The sequence below is a fragment of the Corella eumyota genome, chromosome 1 (genome assembly GCF_963082875.1).
Source record: "Corella eumyota chromosome 1, kaCorEumy4.1, whole genome shotgun sequence".
NCBI lineage: Eukaryota > Metazoa > Chordata > Ascidiacea > Phlebobranchia > Corellidae > Corella > Corella eumyota.
This window is the reverse complement of record NC_137490.1, coordinates 2,972,505-2,990,425: the sequence shown is the minus strand read 5'-3', so window position 1 is coordinate 2,990,425 and position 17,921 is coordinate 2,972,505. Positions and strand designations below refer to the sequence as shown.

Genomic DNA, 17,921 nt, shown 5'->3' with positions numbered 1-17,921 from the left:
TTTGCAGCAAAAAATCTCGTTGACCTAATCAAACAGCCTCTCTTTAAAACATTTGGATTTTCAAACAAACTGTTTAACTTTTGTTTTATTGGCAATTAGTACAATTTATATCAAAGGTTTGCTAACAATTGCTTAGGTACATGAACACATTGTTTAGAAATCACATGCAACCAATTCTTATTGCATAGCGTTGTTAGTAATTATTGTTATTGAAAATTACAAATCGAGTGGTTTTACATTTCTCCCATCTCTCCATAATCGTCCCCATGTTTGGCATAATTTAATAATTCTCCATACTTTCGTTTAAACGTACATTTATGAAGTATAAAAGCTAACACGGCGGTGACTAAAAAAGTAACGATAACAGCAAGAGCGATAGGACCGCCTGTGTTTGGACATACGACTAAAAAAATAAAAACCGCAATTGTAATTTTCAAATTAGCAATTTGTTGTAAAAAATAAATGGTAGCCAAAATTTTAAGCTATCATTTAAACTTTTCGTAACAAAAATTTAAATAAAATTTGTAAAACTGAATATTTGCTGTAAGTCAAAGGCGAAAAATGCTATTTTTTACTAAATTGATCACAGTTTTGCGAAAAAGAACACAAACAAATTTCACATAACACAACTTTTACGGTCATGAGTTAAGAAAAAGATTTACCTGAAGAGTCGTAGTTCACAGGATTGGAGGCACAAACAAAGTCTTCCGGAGTTAGATCTTCGGATAGTTTTCCGTGCAAGTTCAAAGGTTGCTCGCAGCTGAATCGAACCTCATTCGTGGAATCCCAATCTTCTTCCTAATCAGTTTAAATATTTATTATTCAATATGTCATGTGATTATTCCTATAGTAGTTAAAAAGAACGATTTATTTAATAGTTCGTGTTTTCCTGTTTAGCAAGTTTTTTTTGTATATATCTTTGTCTCAATGTGGGAAAGTCGAATGCGCGACTTAAACATAGAGTAACATCAGTTACTCCGACCCAGTCTCGAGTTGGCTGTTTAAGTGCAGGTGCTGGCTCAGCAGGAGTTCATGCCGTTTAAGGTGCCTTTTTCAAGGGCGCTACAGCATAAGATCAGTGGGGATTAAACCTACGAACTTATGTGCGGTGTAGCAAGTGTTCTTACCACTACACCACGCTGTCAGCTTTTGCTTATTTTGTACGTAGTTTAACAATTTTTTTAACGTGAGCCAAATATAACAGACATTTTTAGTTAAACCAGTTAACTTTACACTAGGGCATTTTTTTTAATTTCATACTTTTAACAGTTACAAAAATAAAAATAAAAACGCACCGTTGAAATCCAGGTTTTTAACCACTTTAGATTGCAATCACAAATAAACTTATTTTGAAACAAATCCACGTTTAAAATTTCTTTGGAAATATTGGAGAAACAGTTGTTGGGCAAAGTTGTCAGATAATTCTCCGCTAAATCTAGGCTCCGTAAATTAATCGCACCACTGAATACAACACAATTAATTAAAAAAAATGTTAAAATGATGCACCACTCATAGACTTGGTAGCCAAAAGGTTTTGGGTTTGATTCCCATCAATGCACCACAAACCCTTTATTGTTATTGCGCCCTAGCATTCAAATTTTATATCAAATAAAACAATTTTAGAGACTATTTAAAAAAAAAAAAAAACTTACTTGAAAGCATTAACCTCGACTTTAGTGAGCAAATTGTGACCGAATGCAGCTCGATATAAAGCAAGGTGTTTAGAGAATGTTCTGTTTTTGAGCGTTTCAATTAAGTTATCGCTTAAATCAATATACCGAAGCTTAGTCTGTAAATATAAATGTGTTATTATTACAGTTAATGTGGGATAGGCTATATAGTAAAGTAAATATGATTCACCATTGCAGAAATCTCAGTAGGGACTCTTTTTAAGGACAAGTTTCGCAACCCAAGAGCATAAACCTCTGTAAGTCCGTTTAGGATTCGACCATCAAAAACTGTAACTGGATTTGGTCCCAGGTATAAGCGAGACAAATTTCTTAAATACAAACATTAACATTAATAAATTTCTTTGGCTAGATTGTAAAGTATTCAAGTTTAAATATTTGAGTTGTCTGTGTTAACAACTTACTTGTTAAAATAAAACAAATCGCCTGGAAATTTCTTGATTTTATTTCTGTAAAGATGAACATTTTTCAAGTTTGGAAAGGACTTAAAATGATTTTTTGTAATCGAAGTAATGTTGTTACTTTGGACGTTAAAATTTGTGAGATTTGCCCAAACAGCGCCAGCAGAAGCAGGGTTTAAAACCTTGATATCGTTATCTACAAGTAAAAATGCATATATTTTAATACAATTTATCTTAAAATAGTTTTATAAGCAGTCCCAAAGTTGTAATAATTAACAAAAACTTAAAAAACAATATACTAACGCTTTAATTGAAGTTTTTGTAACATTTTAAACTTTTGAAAATCGTTAAGATTGACTGTATTTAATTTGTTGTAGCTCATTGTTATCATTTTCACATCTGCTCGAATGTGTTGGTATGGGACAGTTCTTAAATTTGTTTTAACACATTCGACACTCGGATAAACGGCTTTGTTATATCCAGGCCTTCAAAATAATTAAGAAAAAAAAATAATATTCACGACAAAAAAACGTATTCTATAAATTTGTTTTATTTAAAATTACCTAAAAAACGTTAGAAACTAAACACACTTACGAATCTCAACCAAGGAATGTTTTTATTTACCTAAAATACGGTTTAGGTGGCTCAAGTTTTGGGAAATACTTAAAACCAAACTCGTCGTAGCAAGTACATTGTGTAGGACAACTTTCAGCGTCAGCTGGTGGTTGAGGTGGACGTGGGGGGGTATTTACTAGGGGTCTTTGGTCACAGTCTAGTTTGTTTAATAAATTACAAATATGAGTAATAATTTACAGTTCACAAAAAAAATTATTTTATGTATTTAATACGGCAACTTTATCGGTAACAAATTTAATATAAGTACAGTTTTTTTTTTTTTAATTATAACATTAATATAATAAAAAAAAATCAGCTTTTTGAGAAAATTAGCCAGAAATATATATTCCTGCATCAATAAATAATGAAAGACATAAGTTAGGAAATTTGAGAAATATTCCCTTTTTATTGCTGAATATATGTTTATTGTTACCTATCCAAGGTGTGTCGTCGGTTTGGCAAGTAAATTCCGCCACTGTTATTTCATGAGACTTTTTGTTGTGATTCCGTTGAGGTTGTGCGCATTTATATAAGACCTCATTACTTAGATCGAGATCTTCAACCTGTTTATATAACCGTTTTAGATGGTAAAGGTTATGATAAGTTACGTTCAAGCAGTAAAGGTTATGATAAGTTACGTTCAAGACAGCAAAAAAGTTTAGATAACACTACTAACTACCATTTATAAAAAAAAAATGAAGAGAACATTTTTAAGGTGAGCTAGATTAAAATTTTAAAGTATGCCAAGAAACAAAAACATTTAGTTTTTGAAAACGTTACGTCCAATTACGTGATTTTTTATTTAACCGTCTTCTAGAGATAAATAACCTATTTGTTATAACATTTTAATTAGTTAAAAAACGTCGATGCCTTTTTAAGATAACAATATGAAAAAATTTACAGAACGTTAACTTACTGATTCTTCCCAGCGTTTAAACCATGCCATTGAACAATTACAAACTAATGGGTTCTCATACAGATCAAGTTGGAGGCTTTCAGTTTTAAGATGGTCAAAAGTTTTTGGCTTAATTGTTTCTATCAGATTCTCGGATAAATCCAGGTTTTTTAACAAATAAGCTCCTGCAAAATAGAAATAAAATTGTAACTTGTAATTTTAAAAGGTTGTAATTTATTAACTTACCTATTTAATGCAATTAAATTTTATTTTAAAAGTGAAACATGTTTTAAGCTAAAACAGTTTAGGACTACCATGGGGTTTAAACCCAAACCTCTTGGTAAGTAATCCTATGTCATAACTGGCATATCGTACAAGTTGCATTTTTTAAATTAATTAAAAAAATATGGTTTGTACAAATATATAACGGTTGCTTAACTTACCCTCGAATGCCTTTGGGTGGATAGTTTTAATTTTGTTTGTTGTTAATTGTAGGTAAGTAATTTTGCCCCCAAATGCTCTTTGAGGGACATTTGTGATTTGATTTCTTGATAAGTCAACATAAAACAAATCTAAATAAATAAGCAGTAGGTTTAATACGCTTCATTTTAAAACAGGAAGGAATTAGAGGACTATTAAAGCTATTTTTACCTGGCATTGTGGACAAATGGATTGGAATATATTTTAAATTAGATCCTCTCATGTTTATTCCTGATAGGTTAAGTTTAGGCATCCAATCGTCGGCAAACGTTACGATCGGATTGTTTCCGAGATATAGAAACTGTTCAAAACATGAGTTAGCAAGTTTTTACTAAACGAATGATCAATATTTGTATTTGTATTACCTGGATTTTGGGATTAAATTGAAAATCGTTGGGAAGCACTGTTTTAATAAGATTACTTGCTAAAATCAATACTTTTAGATTGGGAAAACTACTTAAAGCGTCGTTAGGAATTGAAGGTAATTTATTATGTCTAAAAAAAATTTAAAAAACATGTTACATATTAACAATAACATAGAATAATTTATATAGATTATAACATTATTACCTTAGCAACCTACAACTATATGCAAGCTCTCTAAACTGCATTTTTGATCGTAAGTTACAAGCAACAAATAGTAATATGCCTACTCATCATGAAAAGTGATTTTTTCTAACATTATATACTTATCCATTAAACATGCATAATAAACATACAATTGCCAATAAATTACATTATATATAGAAAATCACACTATATATATATATATATCACTACTTACTTCAAGGACACATAAACAACGGATTCAAGGGTGACATTTTTATCTGCGATAAATCTTTGCAGCTCATTAGTCTTCGCGTCGATTTTTTCTAACTTTTTAAACTTTTTAAGATCTTCTACGTGAAGTTCAATTAATCCGTTGTAGGATATAGAAATACTTCGAATATCTGAGCTTACTCCATCCACGTTTAACCTTGTATGACCGCTCCCCGAACAATTCAAGTGTGGAAGCGGCATTTCATACCAAGGCCTAGAAATTAAAGAAAATTTGTTTTTTTAAGGATTGCAATTTAACTTAAAATTGTAAATGAACAATTTTTAAAAGGTCACTGTTGCCAAATTAAGAAATTGTTACGCTTTTTTTTGGATTTTCACGCATTGATAAAAGTGAATAATAAATACGATATACAATTAATATTACAACAATGCGACGGGAAAAAATGACAAAATCAATTTAATGATTTAAAACATGCCAAAAGTAATAATCTTTATACAAAGATTTTATAGTATATTATGGCATGGTCACCAAACACACTGTCACGTGATATTATTTGTGAACCATTAAAAACATATAGTAAAATTTAACTATGGGTTGTAATTGCTTTATATAACATTTTGGCTTGTTTAATCTCTATTTAAATGGGTTATGTAGTTAACAAAAATATCTTTAAAGTCTTTACACTGTCACGTATTGCGTTGAGTTATCAATTTTTCTAGTTATTGTGCATCCATTATCAAGAGGTTTCGTTATCTCGCCAGGTTTGTCTGTAAATCCGTGAATTAAGTATACACATAACAAAAATATTAAAAACTTTGTAAAAGTCATTTTGTTAAAGGTTCTACAATTAAAAAATACACTTAAGCAATGTTATTTTCAGCATAGCCGTTTGTAGGTTAAAAATTTATTAAAAAGTTTGGCGGTCTTTGCCAAACTTTTAATTAATTTTATGTTTTTTGCATCACACAAATATATATATTGACCCTTTTATACCCTAAACCTATAATAAATATACATCTTATTATATGTTATTGTACTTTTATAATAATTATATGTTATTTTTACATTTCACTACTCTTAAAAGTTTTTTTGGAAAACTGTTAACTACAATTAATCTTAAAATTCTTTTAAATTAGTAACCGTAATCGAGCTATATTCACAACATAGGCTACATTTAAATTACTGTGAACAACTAAAACATGTTTTGCAATCGCTTTCACCTAACCTGATTTATATTTTACGTAATTAAACACTGTGTTTTTCTCTGAAGTTCAAACAATACCAGCCTGGTGCACAAACACATTTTAAATCTTAGTTAATGATTAATTTATTGTGTTGAAAAAATAAAAGTAAAGCGAAATAAACAACGCAAAAAAACACACAAAAAATTTTTTTCATATTTTTAGGGTTCAATTTTTATAATATTTCGTTACCATCGAAAAGAAAAACATATATAAGTTTTATTTTTAATTTCTCAAAACTTACAAAAGAAATTTGTTGACTTTAGGTTTAGTAATAGAACCCTGTTTGATTTAATATGTCAACATTTATTGCAAACAGATTTAAGCAGTGTACAGATAATGATTCATATATTTGTTTACCTATTAAGCAGCTAATTTGAAAAACAATAATTTAGCTTTGAGAATTTTTATTGGATTTGGATTTGATTTGTGTACTAAGTCCTCTATAATATCCGGTGTGGTAACCAGCCATGTACCAACTAACTAGCATCGAGGATAAAGCTTCTTTTGTTAAATCCGGTAGTGTCGTGTTTGTAAATTGGGGTGGTAACCCATTTGTGCCAGCGAAGTCAAACATTGGCATCGTTGACATGCCTGAAATTGGGGGAGGGGGTGGAAATAATAAAGATGGGTTAATATTATTGGGTTCACCCCTATTAAAATTATCATGAGATTGTCTTTGTTTTTTAGAATGGGATTTCTTTTTGTTTTGTTTTTTATTCGAAACATTTTTAAGTTCAGTTTCTTCAGTAAATTTATAGTCAGAAAATGTCATTTCTTCAGCATTATCATTCACAAACATGCTTACTGGGTAAATATCCTCTAAAGCAACTTCACTCTCTTCGTTGTAGTCATTAAAGTTCACCACAACATACCCATCACTATCATGAATGGATAATATAGTTGCACGGTAGTAAAGATTGTCACCGTAGTATATAGCCATACAATCGTCTTCAACACACCATTTACTATCTGATAATAAAAACAAAATTAATTAAGTTTTTGCTTTAATAAAAAGTTGGTTTTAATAATCGACTAGCATAATGGAGTAGTATTTAAAACACTTGGCTTTACTACATAAAGTTCATGGTTTCATCCTCACTGCTTTTAATGAGTAGTGTCTTTATTAAGGGTAGGAAACCCTGCTAAGCAAAAAACAATTGGCAAGTTAATAATCAGGCATTTTTGAATATATTTATTTTTCTAAATTGCAAAAATCAACCCAAATTGGGTCAGGGTCACAAATGTTATGTTTAGGTCATAAAGACAGCCAACATCGAAGACAAATAATATATACAAAAATATATGCATATAAAAAAATAAATTGTTTTATGTACATGATTTATATATATATATATATCTGTATGGTCTGATGGTATATATACCTTTATTTTTGCAAAACTTGTCTTCTTTTTTGGCTTTCTTTGCTTTGGAAGTTTCAGAAAAATTTCGTATTTCAACACCGGGAGTTCGAGACCAAATTACCTCTTCATTTTGATTCGGAGAAAACATTAACTCTTCTCCTTCCTCTTCCTGCGATAGAGGACTTTCTTCTTCATTTGGTGACATCAAAATTTCATTTGACATGGATACAGAAGCATCGTAAGCTTTCATTAGAACATTATCATCCCAGCTTTCTATTTCACATTCATCACCTCCCTTACTCCGGCGAAATATAACATCGGTTGTTTTTTTGCTGGACATAGCCAGAAAGTGTTTGAATGTCCAAGAATTTTGTGTTAGGACAAGTAATAAAACTACAATCTTTTGAGTGTTACCAATCGCCAATAGGTCAGATATTTAATGGTTAGTGACAGAATGAACTAAGGAAGAAAAACGAAGTGGTGTAATAGTCACAAAAATAACTAACTGGGTGTTTTTAATTATTTAATAATTTGCAAAACGGCACGTGGTGGTTGTCACTCAAACGAATAAAAACGAAAAAATGTTGGGGGTTCACCTAATATGATTTATTTTTTAATGATTTTGTTTATCCCCAACGATCAGAGGGTGTAGTAATTTAGTAACCATGCTATATTTTGTAAAGCATAAATTAAAAATAAAATTAATTTCGTTTTCTTTAACCTAAAAAATGATTGGTATATTCTCCTTTTCGTAAAAGAATTTTTTTCTTGCGCAACAGAAAAACAACACTGTTGCTTTTTTCGTACCAATAACTGTTTTTATTGCCTAATTCGAAATGAGTTTTATGCTTAACTTGTTTTTGAAGAAAAAAAACTTTGTATCAGCATTACTTATTAGAACTTTATATTATTTTTTTTAGTTAGGTAACGCATTTTTGTTTTCGGTGTTTATTAAAAAATCAAAATTAAATATATACTTGGATATAGGCGGTAGAAGCAACACTTGTTATGCAAATGCAGATAGGCCCAAAGCAAACATTAAAATTTTTCTCTTACGCAACAGAAAAAACATACCATTCAATAGACACAGCTAGTTTCAAGGTTGACTGAATGTTACTCTCTATAGTTAAATAACTTATTTTTTGTGTTTTTGAGAAGAAATATAAAAAATTGTAATATAGTCGTGTGTGAACAATCTACAATAGGTAATTACGCGTAAATAAATCTACACTTCAGCAGGTTAACTTTGGTTTAGTTATATGATTTAAAAGGGAACATGTAAAATTAAAACGTGATTTCATTGTAAAAAACTTTAATCCTAGCCTTACGTTATGTTTGTTTTAAAAGTATATGATAAGATTTATTTTTTATGTTAATATTAAAAAATAAAGACTTGTGTTTGAAATTTAACTTTGAAAATTTTTTGCTAAAATATTTTTGTTTTATATGTTTAAAAATTATCAACAGATTTCGAACCATATTTTATTTTTACAATACGTTAAATTAAATATTAAACTTTTTGTTGTCACTAAATAACATTTACATAACGCTTTTAAAAATGTTAACATCGTAAATTTAATGACTTTTTTCTTATTAGTCAAACAAACTGTATGTAAACAAGTAGTTAAATAATGGAAACATTCTAACTTAAAATATTAAAACGTAGTTTTTTTTTTAATTTAAGTGTTTAGATTTAGATAAAATAATGAAGGTTAATTTCTGTTTATGATAAAAGATAAAAGGGTTGTTTTGTTCTAAAAATCATTTGAAAATGGAGGATTCTTCAGGTAAAATTTAAAACCATTTTTACATTTACATGATTAGTAATTTTTGCCGATGGTTTATTTAAATCACATTTTTAGAAATATGATATAGGTATACATAACCTAAGCCAATAAGCACTAACAAACATTTAAAAAAATCAGATTCATGATAATGTGGCGTATTTTATATTTAATAAACACACTTTTTCAGTATATACAATTTAATTAACGACTTAATATCTTATTCAAATAGAATCACGTTAATATAAACATAAAACAAAGAAATGCCATAATATAATTGAACTGTGAAAAGCAACTCTCTTATCTTATCAAGCCCATTATCAACTTGTATGAGAAATGGCGGCAAAACTAAAGGCGTAGTGACGTAGACTAAAAGGGCGCATAACCGGAACGATTACGTCACAAAACACTGTAAATAGGCAACAAAGCAAACAACCACTTACGTTACAATAATTTGATAAAAATATTTATAATGCAAACACGTCAAAATAGTTAAAAAATACATGGATTAAACTTGTAATATTCAAATTGACATTTTTTATTTTTAATTCTTTAGATTATAAAGTAGAGGTAGAGATGGTTCATGATGTTGGAACCTTTATTATTCTAAACCAGGATGAATCTTTAAAACTGCGAGAGGTTTTTGTTGAATCAGCAAAGTTAGAAATGACCCAAATTGAAAATAAATTTACATTGTGTGCGAAGATGCATGATTTTAAGGTAAATATTAAAAAAATATGATATTTACATTTTCCTATTTAAAAAAAATAAATTTTAATTTTTTTTTAGTGCCCAGCAGCTTTTCATCAAACAAAATTAACTTCAATTTTTGAAGACTTTAGAAGCAGCATATGCTCCAAAACAAGTCAATATAACTCAAAAAATCTACTTAATTTATTTCAAAAAAATGATTGGAAAGCTGAAAAGGGTCTTTTCGAATTTGTCGTTGATAAAAAGCCGACGCCAAATATAAAATTTTCTGTTTATGTAAGGTAAATTTTAATGCCTTGCGCGCGTATAAGGGTTGCATTTAATTTAACGAAAAAACATGACAAAATTAAAAATTTTTTTGTATATTTTGTTGTAGTAACTCTGTAAAAGTATAGTAAAAGAACTAGTAAATTAATCTTTTACAGATGGATATCAATAGATGAAGGCCAAATAGTATTAACTGGAAAAAGACATGCAGTTACAGAAGTTAATAATTACTTACAAAATTATTGTGATTCTATAACAGTAACGCGGGGATATAGCAAGACTTTTTTTACGTAAGTAAAAACTATTAAATAATTTAAAATGAAAAATATTAAACGAGTAAATTAGAAAATCTAAGATAATAACTTAGTTTAACACCAAAAAAATACGTTTGGTTTTAGATTCGCCGTGGATTGTGATGTATTTGAGAATTGGAGCAACAATCTAAATTTAGAATTGAATTACGTTCCAGAACCTTTTCAGATTCAACTAAAAGGAACTTTGGTCAACATTAATGCATTCGATGACGCTATAAGAATTAATGAGGTATTGGTAACCTAAATTTTTTTGATTATGAAAATTTTGTTTAAACACTATACGTTTTTTTTTAAATAACCCATGTACTATTGACGTCTTTTAAATTAGATAAGCAAGGAAATTGAAAACATTCGTTTAAAGGACTCGAAAAAAATAGATTTTTTGGTAGAACTGTTAAAAAGACAGGATTTAAGAAAGATTGTTCAAGCAAAATTTAGAGAAAACAAAATTAAAGGTATTAAAATTTATGTATTAAAATATATTTAAAAATTAAAACCTAAATGAAGGTAATACTTTAAAAATATTAGGCCAAATTAAAAATATTTTTTTAACATTAACTAACACCAATAAATGGAGGTAATATCAATTTTAAAATGAAATTATAAAGTATGGCTCATAACATTAAACTTCTATTTTTTCACATAATTTAGCCATTAAAGTTTTATTGTGTTTACAAAGTTGTTAACCTTTTTAGGACCATTTTTTTTGTGTTAATGCTAAATATTTAACTCTGTAATAATATATTTAGTTTCACTTCAACTCAATGATGAAAAACCAAGTCTTTTTCAAGTGTTAGGCGACAACTTTTTTAAATTAGCTCATGAATGCTTAAACAAATTAATTGCAATTAAACCTCTGCCATGTCATAATGTCACAGAAAAGACTTCCCATAAAAATTGGAAACAACTTAAAGATTCCATTTATTTACCCAAAGCAGCAAGTATTATAGTACAGGTATTTCATTAACCATATTTATAACTCAACCCTATTTTTATAACCGGCAGCGTGGTGTAGTGATAAGAACTCTTGCTACACCACACATGAAGTTGTGGGTTCAATCACCACTGATCTCATGCTGTAGCGCCCTTGAGTAAGGCGCTATAAACGGTATGAACTCCTGCTGAGCCAGCACTTAATCAGTAGCATAATTACCGGGCAATTATAGTCTCTATAATATCCCAAACTGCCACAGGCAACTCGAGACTGGGTCAGAGTAACTTATGTTACTCATATATACAAAATATATATATATATATATCAGATATATACAAAAAAAAAATATATATATATCTTTATTCTTGATGTGGAAATATCGACTTTAATTTTCCAATAATTAAGTGCTGGTTCAGCTGTTTCAGCGAGTTTATACCATTTATAGCCCCTTACTTAACGGCGCAGCAGCATGAGAGCAAAAGGGATCAAACCCACAACCTCATGTAGTGTAGCAAGGGTTCTTGCTACTACACCACGTTGCAGTATTTATTGTGCAACAAGTTGATCCATTTTTGTTTAAGTTTTTTTTCACCTTTTGTTGTACCATTGTGTTAATAACTTTTTACATATTTTTAGAAAACCTCCATAACCGTTGTTTGTTTATCAGTTCACTTAGATGAAATCACAGACGAATTTGAAAAGTACTTTAAGAGTTTTACAACTCCTTTTATTTCTTTAGACCTATCTTCTTGTAAGTATTATGTAAATTTAAAATTAAGGTTTTAAAATCTTTAACCTTTGTTTAAATAAGAAAAGAAAAATTTTATTATTTTTAAATGTAAGTTTTATTAAACTTTCAAAATTTTAACACTTTATCTATTATTCAGCAATAACAGAAAGCAGAAATCTAGAAGGAATTGGAATTCGAAAATACTTTCGAAACCATCCAGAAAGCAATAATGTTTTGCGGAAATTGGAAAAGAAGCATTTATGCTCTATACAACTGCAAGAAGACATAAGGATTGAATTAAATTTAATGGTAATATTAATCTAAATCGATAAGCAGGGAGAACATATAAATAAACATATTTTGCATCCTACATTTATATAGACAAAAATTGAAATTAACCTAGTGAAAAAAAATTCAACAATCAGAGTTTTGAAAAACTTTATTACCAATTTGAAATGTGATGTATTGGTAATTCCTTTGACAGACGACCTAACGGAACTTGATCCATCGAGTGATGCTCTTTTAAAAATTTCATCAGTTTTAGGTGAGTAAGTCAAAACAAACAGTTATATACATTAAAATTTAATATTGTCTATATACTTATTTTGTATATATATTTAAACTTTTTCAAGGGAGTCAATCTTCGCTAGACACCAGTTTATTCAAAGAAACTTCATTCAAAAATGTGAAATTTTATGAAATCAAATGCTCTGAGTTTTGCGATTTGAACTTTAAAAAAATATTATTTGTGATAGGACCAAGGTAGGTTATTTTTTTTAATTAACTTGCTCTTATAGACTGAGTTCTGTATATGTTTTTATTGACTTTTAACTTAAAATTTTAAAATTTAAACATTTATTTAGCTTGAAAAGATCAAGAAGATCAGTATGTGACAACTTGCAAACCTGTATCAAAGCACTTCTAATGCTGACAGAAGAGTTTAATTCTGTTGCAATTCCTGGATACTGGGGTGTTGAAAAACATAATAACAACTTTATAATTAGCTCACTTGTTGACATCCTTGTACAAAACATTCAAGATTTACAAGTATGACTCATTTAAATCTTTTTGCAGTATATATCAAGAAAATTAAATTTTTTAAATTGATTTTTTCACTAAAAGTAGTCCTTATAATAAATAATGTATTTTTTTCAATACAGGTAAATATTACAGAACCATGCAATGACAATTTAATTGCTCAATATGTTACAGTCTTGGAAGGTTTTGTCAATCAATCTCCTTTTTTATCACCTAACAGTGGTATACATTCTATTCTACTTCGCAAACTTTTAACAGCCAATGTAAGTAATGCAACCAATCTTAAACAGAGTCACTGTTTTATATTTGTCAATAAGAGTGATAGTATCAGTATTTTTGTGAAATTGCAACTGTTGACTTTTTAAATTTTGTTACTTCAGAATGACATAATAGTTGTTACTCCAGATGAAACTAAGAATAAAGCTTTAAAAACAAATACCCAGATATTGATTAGAATAATAGTGGGAAATATTGCTGTACAAAAGGTTAGTTCAACATTTATTATGTTTTAGTTTTTTGTTTAATACAAAACAAATATCCTGCCTTTTAAAACAACTTTTAACTTTTAAAAATATTTCACCCCTAGTTAAAAAGATTTTTTATTAGTGTTACAATTTCTAGACTGATGTGATTGTTATTTCAACAAAAGTTGGGAAATTTAATCCTGGTCAAGATACTGATATTGAAAGAGAAATTTTATTGATGGCAGGTGATCAGTTACAGGTTGGTTCTAATTTTTTTTTATTTTAGTCAATCTATAGTTTAGTCTAGCACATTTTAAGCAATACATTTATGATTTTACTAAGTTATTATAGTCGTTTGTAATATAGTTAGTTAAAATGTATTTTTTATTACATAACAGTCCCGTAAATTCAACTTTAGGTAGTACTGTCTTTATGTATCCTACACACTTTTTATTTTTTTGCAGAATGCACATTTAACAGTAGATAAATATGTTGAAGGAGATATGGTAGAAACAAGGGGTTATAACCTAAGTTGTAAAAAAATTTATCATGTTTTTTTGGATAAATATTCCTCAAAAAGTCAAGACTTGCTTCAAAAAGCTATCCACACAAGTTTAGAAACAGCCGATTTAGATGGGTATGAGTCGATATCATTTTCTTGTTTGGGTGCTGGTAGATTTAAATACCCTACTAATATCGTAGCAACTAGTTTACAGAAAGGAATTGACTTGTTTAGGGGAACTAATCTTAAATTTGTCAATGTTGTCGTATTACCAGGAGATATCCAATCTATAAAAGTATGTAAATGTGTGTGGGGTAAATGTTAAGTAGAATTTGGTGGGTTTAATAATTAAACAAAGTTAAAAATTGTGTACAATCTTAAAGATACTTCAGTAATTAAAATTTATAGCAGGAAAAATAATATGAAGTCCAATATTTATGTTAACTTAATTAATTGTTTTAAATGCAGGCTTTTCTGAAAGAATTTAATGTAACTTCGACTGAAATAGGTTGTATGAAGGTAAAAGTAGATCAAGGTGATATAACAAACACAGTCACCGATGCTATTGTTAACACAACTGGTACAAATTACAATTTATCAAGTAAATAAATTTAAAACAAAATGTAATACTAAGAAAAATAGTTTTAAATTAAATCAAAATGTAATAATTTAATTTTTGTGGAGTGCGGGTAATTCAATGTGACCAATGGTTGTTGTAATAACACTACAACATGAAATGCAGCCCTATGCCAGGCAATCTTCTAATTAAGTTTAATACCAAAATACTGGTTTAAAAAAAAAAGCAATTTAGTTTAGTTTTCTTTTGATTTGTCCTTACAGTGCAAATGCAATTTATATAGCAGTACTACTCAGGTATTATTTTATCTTATTATGTTTAATAATTGTGCTTTCCTGTATTTTTCTTACAAGGCACTGCTTACTCAAAAGCTTTATTGGCTTGTACTGGTACTGATACTGAAAAAGAATGTCAAGAAAGTCCAATTGAATCAACTTCTGATTACAAACTAACAACTGGGGGAAATTTGTGCAAATATTTATTTCATCTCCCTGTTCCTAAAGCTAAAAAAGAAATGATAAATGTATTGATATCCATATTTAGGAAGGCAGATCAATTGGATTTAAAATCAATTGCTTTACCAGCAATTGGAACAGGTAATTTCACAAAATTTTTGTGAATTTTTACTGTAATAATAAAAACTTTTGTTGTAGGTGAGTTGAAACTAGAGAGTTTGAAAGTTGGTGAACGAATATTTTTAGCAATAAAAGATTTTTCAAAAGAAAATCCAAAAAACCTAAAAAAAATTCAGATCGTAATATACCAAACTTCAATGCTTGAGAATTTTAAAGCTAAAATTTTGCCATTTACCGATGATACTTTATCCCAGAAAAAAAACACTGGTAATTTAGTATTTGCATTTTGGTGTTCGGTACCATATTTTATATCCTAACATGATCTTTTTAATTTTAACCAAACTAAATATTTCCACAGTAAAAATTTGTCATGATGTTTAAATAAATGATTTATTTTTAGATTTCTTCGATAAAGTATACTCAAATAAAGTTCTTGTAAAAATTTCTGCATTATTTGAAAATTACATAGCTAATGTAAGTACAAAAAAATGTCTATTTTATATTAATAAAAAATATGTGATTTTATTCCATATTAAACTGCAAAACACACTGACATTTGTTTTAAAAATGGAGTTCAATATCTTTTATATATATAAACATACATTACAGGCATTCACTGACTTAACAGAGTTTGTAAACAAAAAATTTGTAATTGAAACAATGGAAAATCAATTACTGAAAAACAAAGAAATTGAAATTGACCTGAAAGAAGAAGCAAAGATTTTGAAGAAAAAATACAACTTGACAATTAAAATAAGTGGCATGTCAGTAATGTTTTTTTTTATTTAAAATACTAAAAAATTTAAATAATGACATAAATCTTTAAATTGTTAAATTTTAGCAAAGTTACGTTTAACGGACTGGAGTCAAATATAAGCTTAGCAAGGGAAGAATTGAGTCAATATCTAAAAAATTATGACAAAGCAATTCAGTTATCTAAGTTTGTTCAGTGGAGATACAAAGAAGAAAATTCTTTAAACTTGTTTCAAAATTTTCCACCACTTTGTTGCTTAGAGTTGGAAAGAAAATATGTAGGTTAATTTAAATGAGTAAATGTTAAATTGTTGAAATTTTCATAAAGATTGTTAAATTTTAAATGGGTAAAAGAATGCAGTTTGATTTTTTTTAATTTTTTTTATTGTTATAAACCAACATTTACCAGGATGAGAATGATCAAACCAATTTTATGTTAAACTTTAATGAATGTCAAAAAATTAAAAAATTTGAAGCAGAAATATTTCAAAACACATCGAATAAATTTTCAGCTAAATGTGTGGTTTCCAATAAATCCTTTATTATTCATCGATTAGCAAAGCAGTCAAGTATGTTAATGTTTTTTTTTCTTTATATAAGTTTTTTTTTTCCAAATGTAATATATATAAGTGTTTTTTTGGCACAAAAAAGGTTGATTACTTAATTTAAAAGTGCTGACTACAACAGATTCTGTTTTATAAATAATAAAAACTGTTAGATAATCTTCCATCACATTGGAGTATTTTGGATGTTAATGAAACGGATTCTTTTAAATTATTTTCTATTGATGAATCCACAGATGAGTTTAAAAATGTTATAAAAACTTTTAAAGATGCTAACCTCTCTCCAGGTTCAATTTCGAAGGTAAATAAATTTGCAAAAATTTTGCAAATTTGATGTTTAAATTCAAATGATAAAGTTTAAAATTAAAAAACTGGCAAACTAAGTTTATTTCTTTTTTTAGCTAGAAAGAATTGAAAATCCAACATTGTATATTCAATTTGATGCCCATAAACGAAAGGTTGAAAAACGAATGTCACGAGACAATATAAATCAACCGGTAACTCGGGAATTATTTCATGGAACTACTGAAAATGTTTGTTCAACAATTTGTAAGAATGGTTTTGATCGAAATTATGCTGGCAAAAATGGTGGGTTAAAATATCCTAAATAAATTCAAAAAAACTACATAGCTTTTGTGTTAATGTGGTTTTCACATTTTTTAGCTACGTATTATGGCCGTGGTGTCTACTTTTCATCTTCTGCTGAATACTCTCATCGCTATGCACAAGCGAACGACAATGGGGAAAGAAAGATGTTTTTGAGTGAAGTAATTTGTGGTGAATATACCTTGGGTACTTCAGGGACGATAGTGGTACCAAAAAAACCTAACAGCCACAATGAATATGACAGTGTGGTAGATGATAATAAAAATCCCTCGATATTTGTCATTTTTAGAGACTATAGTGTGTATACCCATTATCTACTTACTTATAAATAATTTGTTTTTTTTGTTTTAATTTATGTTTAAAAACTTAAATTTGTAATATCATTGCTATTTATAATTGTCTTTTATTCATATGTCTTTTTATTCAAAAAATTTTTATACATGACAAAAGACACTGGTGATTTAAAACTGTTTTCGCAGTTTTGCCTAATCAACATTAATAAGAATATAATCAAAGTATATATCATATAGCGGTTAAATTGTCATTAATTTAATCCTAACTTTTGGCAATCTGTAATTTTAGTTTAGGACAATATTATATTTATTGTACTTGAAATATCAAGATTGTAATGGTCATTA

General features: G+C 28.4%; 3 protein-coding genes across 6 annotated transcripts; 1 reads left to right on the top strand and 2 right to left on the bottom strand.

Annotated features, from left to right (window-relative positions):
• Positions 1-233: 233 nt before the first annotated feature.
• On the bottom strand, positions 234-6,163 carry LOC145764041 (uncharacterized). The gene is made up of 16 exons (XM_082575610.1): positions 6,160-6,163; positions 5,543-5,627; positions 4,864-5,112; positions 4,445-4,574; positions 4,251-4,380; positions 4,043-4,171; positions 3,621-3,784; positions 3,138-3,267; positions 2,714-2,861; positions 2,393-2,574; positions 2,093-2,285; positions 1,861-1,999; positions 1,653-1,789; positions 1,296-1,461; positions 663-798; positions 234-403 (listed from the first exon to the last, which is right to left on the bottom strand). Exons 1-16 carry the CDS (start codon positions 6,161-6,163, stop codon positions 234-236), a joined length of 2,292 nt encoding a protein of 763 aa, XP_082431736.1.
• A 134-nt stretch (positions 6,164-6,297) lies between these two features.
• On the bottom strand, positions 6,298-8,014 carry LOC145761261 (uncharacterized). Its single transcript, XM_082574571.1, has 2 exons — positions 7,487-8,014; positions 6,298-7,073 (listed from the first exon to the last, which is right to left on the bottom strand). Exons 1-2 carry the CDS (start codon positions 7,803-7,805, stop codon positions 6,493-6,495), a joined length of 900 nt encoding a protein of 299 aa, XP_082430697.1. The 5' UTR covers positions 7,806-8,014; the 3' UTR covers positions 6,298-6,492.
• A 1,131-nt stretch (positions 8,015-9,145) lies between these two features.
• LOC145751103 (uncharacterized) lies at positions 9,146-17,912 on the top strand. 4 transcript variants are annotated; one of them, XM_082567197.1, is made up of 26 exons: positions 9,146-9,252; positions 9,806-9,969; positions 10,039-10,241; positions 10,386-10,517; positions 10,626-10,770; positions 10,870-10,996; positions 11,291-11,496; positions 12,112-12,226; positions 12,363-12,514; positions 12,587-12,749; positions 12,838-12,967; positions 13,069-13,252; positions 13,366-13,506; positions 13,624-13,728; positions 13,865-13,966; positions 14,172-14,504; positions 14,678-14,810; positions 15,140-15,382; positions 15,440-15,628; positions 15,762-15,835; positions 15,971-16,125; positions 16,203-16,392; positions 16,524-16,683; positions 16,833-16,978; positions 17,079-17,265; positions 17,341-17,912. In XM_082567197.1, the coding sequence occupies exons 1-26, from the start codon at positions 9,237-9,239 to the stop codon at positions 17,613-17,615; spliced, it is 4,170 nt and encodes a 1,389-aa protein (XP_082423323.1). In that variant the 5' UTR covers positions 9,146-9,236; the 3' UTR covers positions 17,616-17,912. The 4 variants fall into 4 exon arrangements, with proteins under 4 accessions (XP_082423323.1, XP_082423331.1, XP_082423339.1 ...); XM_082567205.1 differs by having other exon boundaries at positions 10,368-10,517; positions 14,678-14,789; XM_082567213.1 differs by having other exon boundaries at positions 10,368-10,517; positions 16,914-16,978.
• Positions 17,913-17,921: the final 9 nt, after the last annotated feature.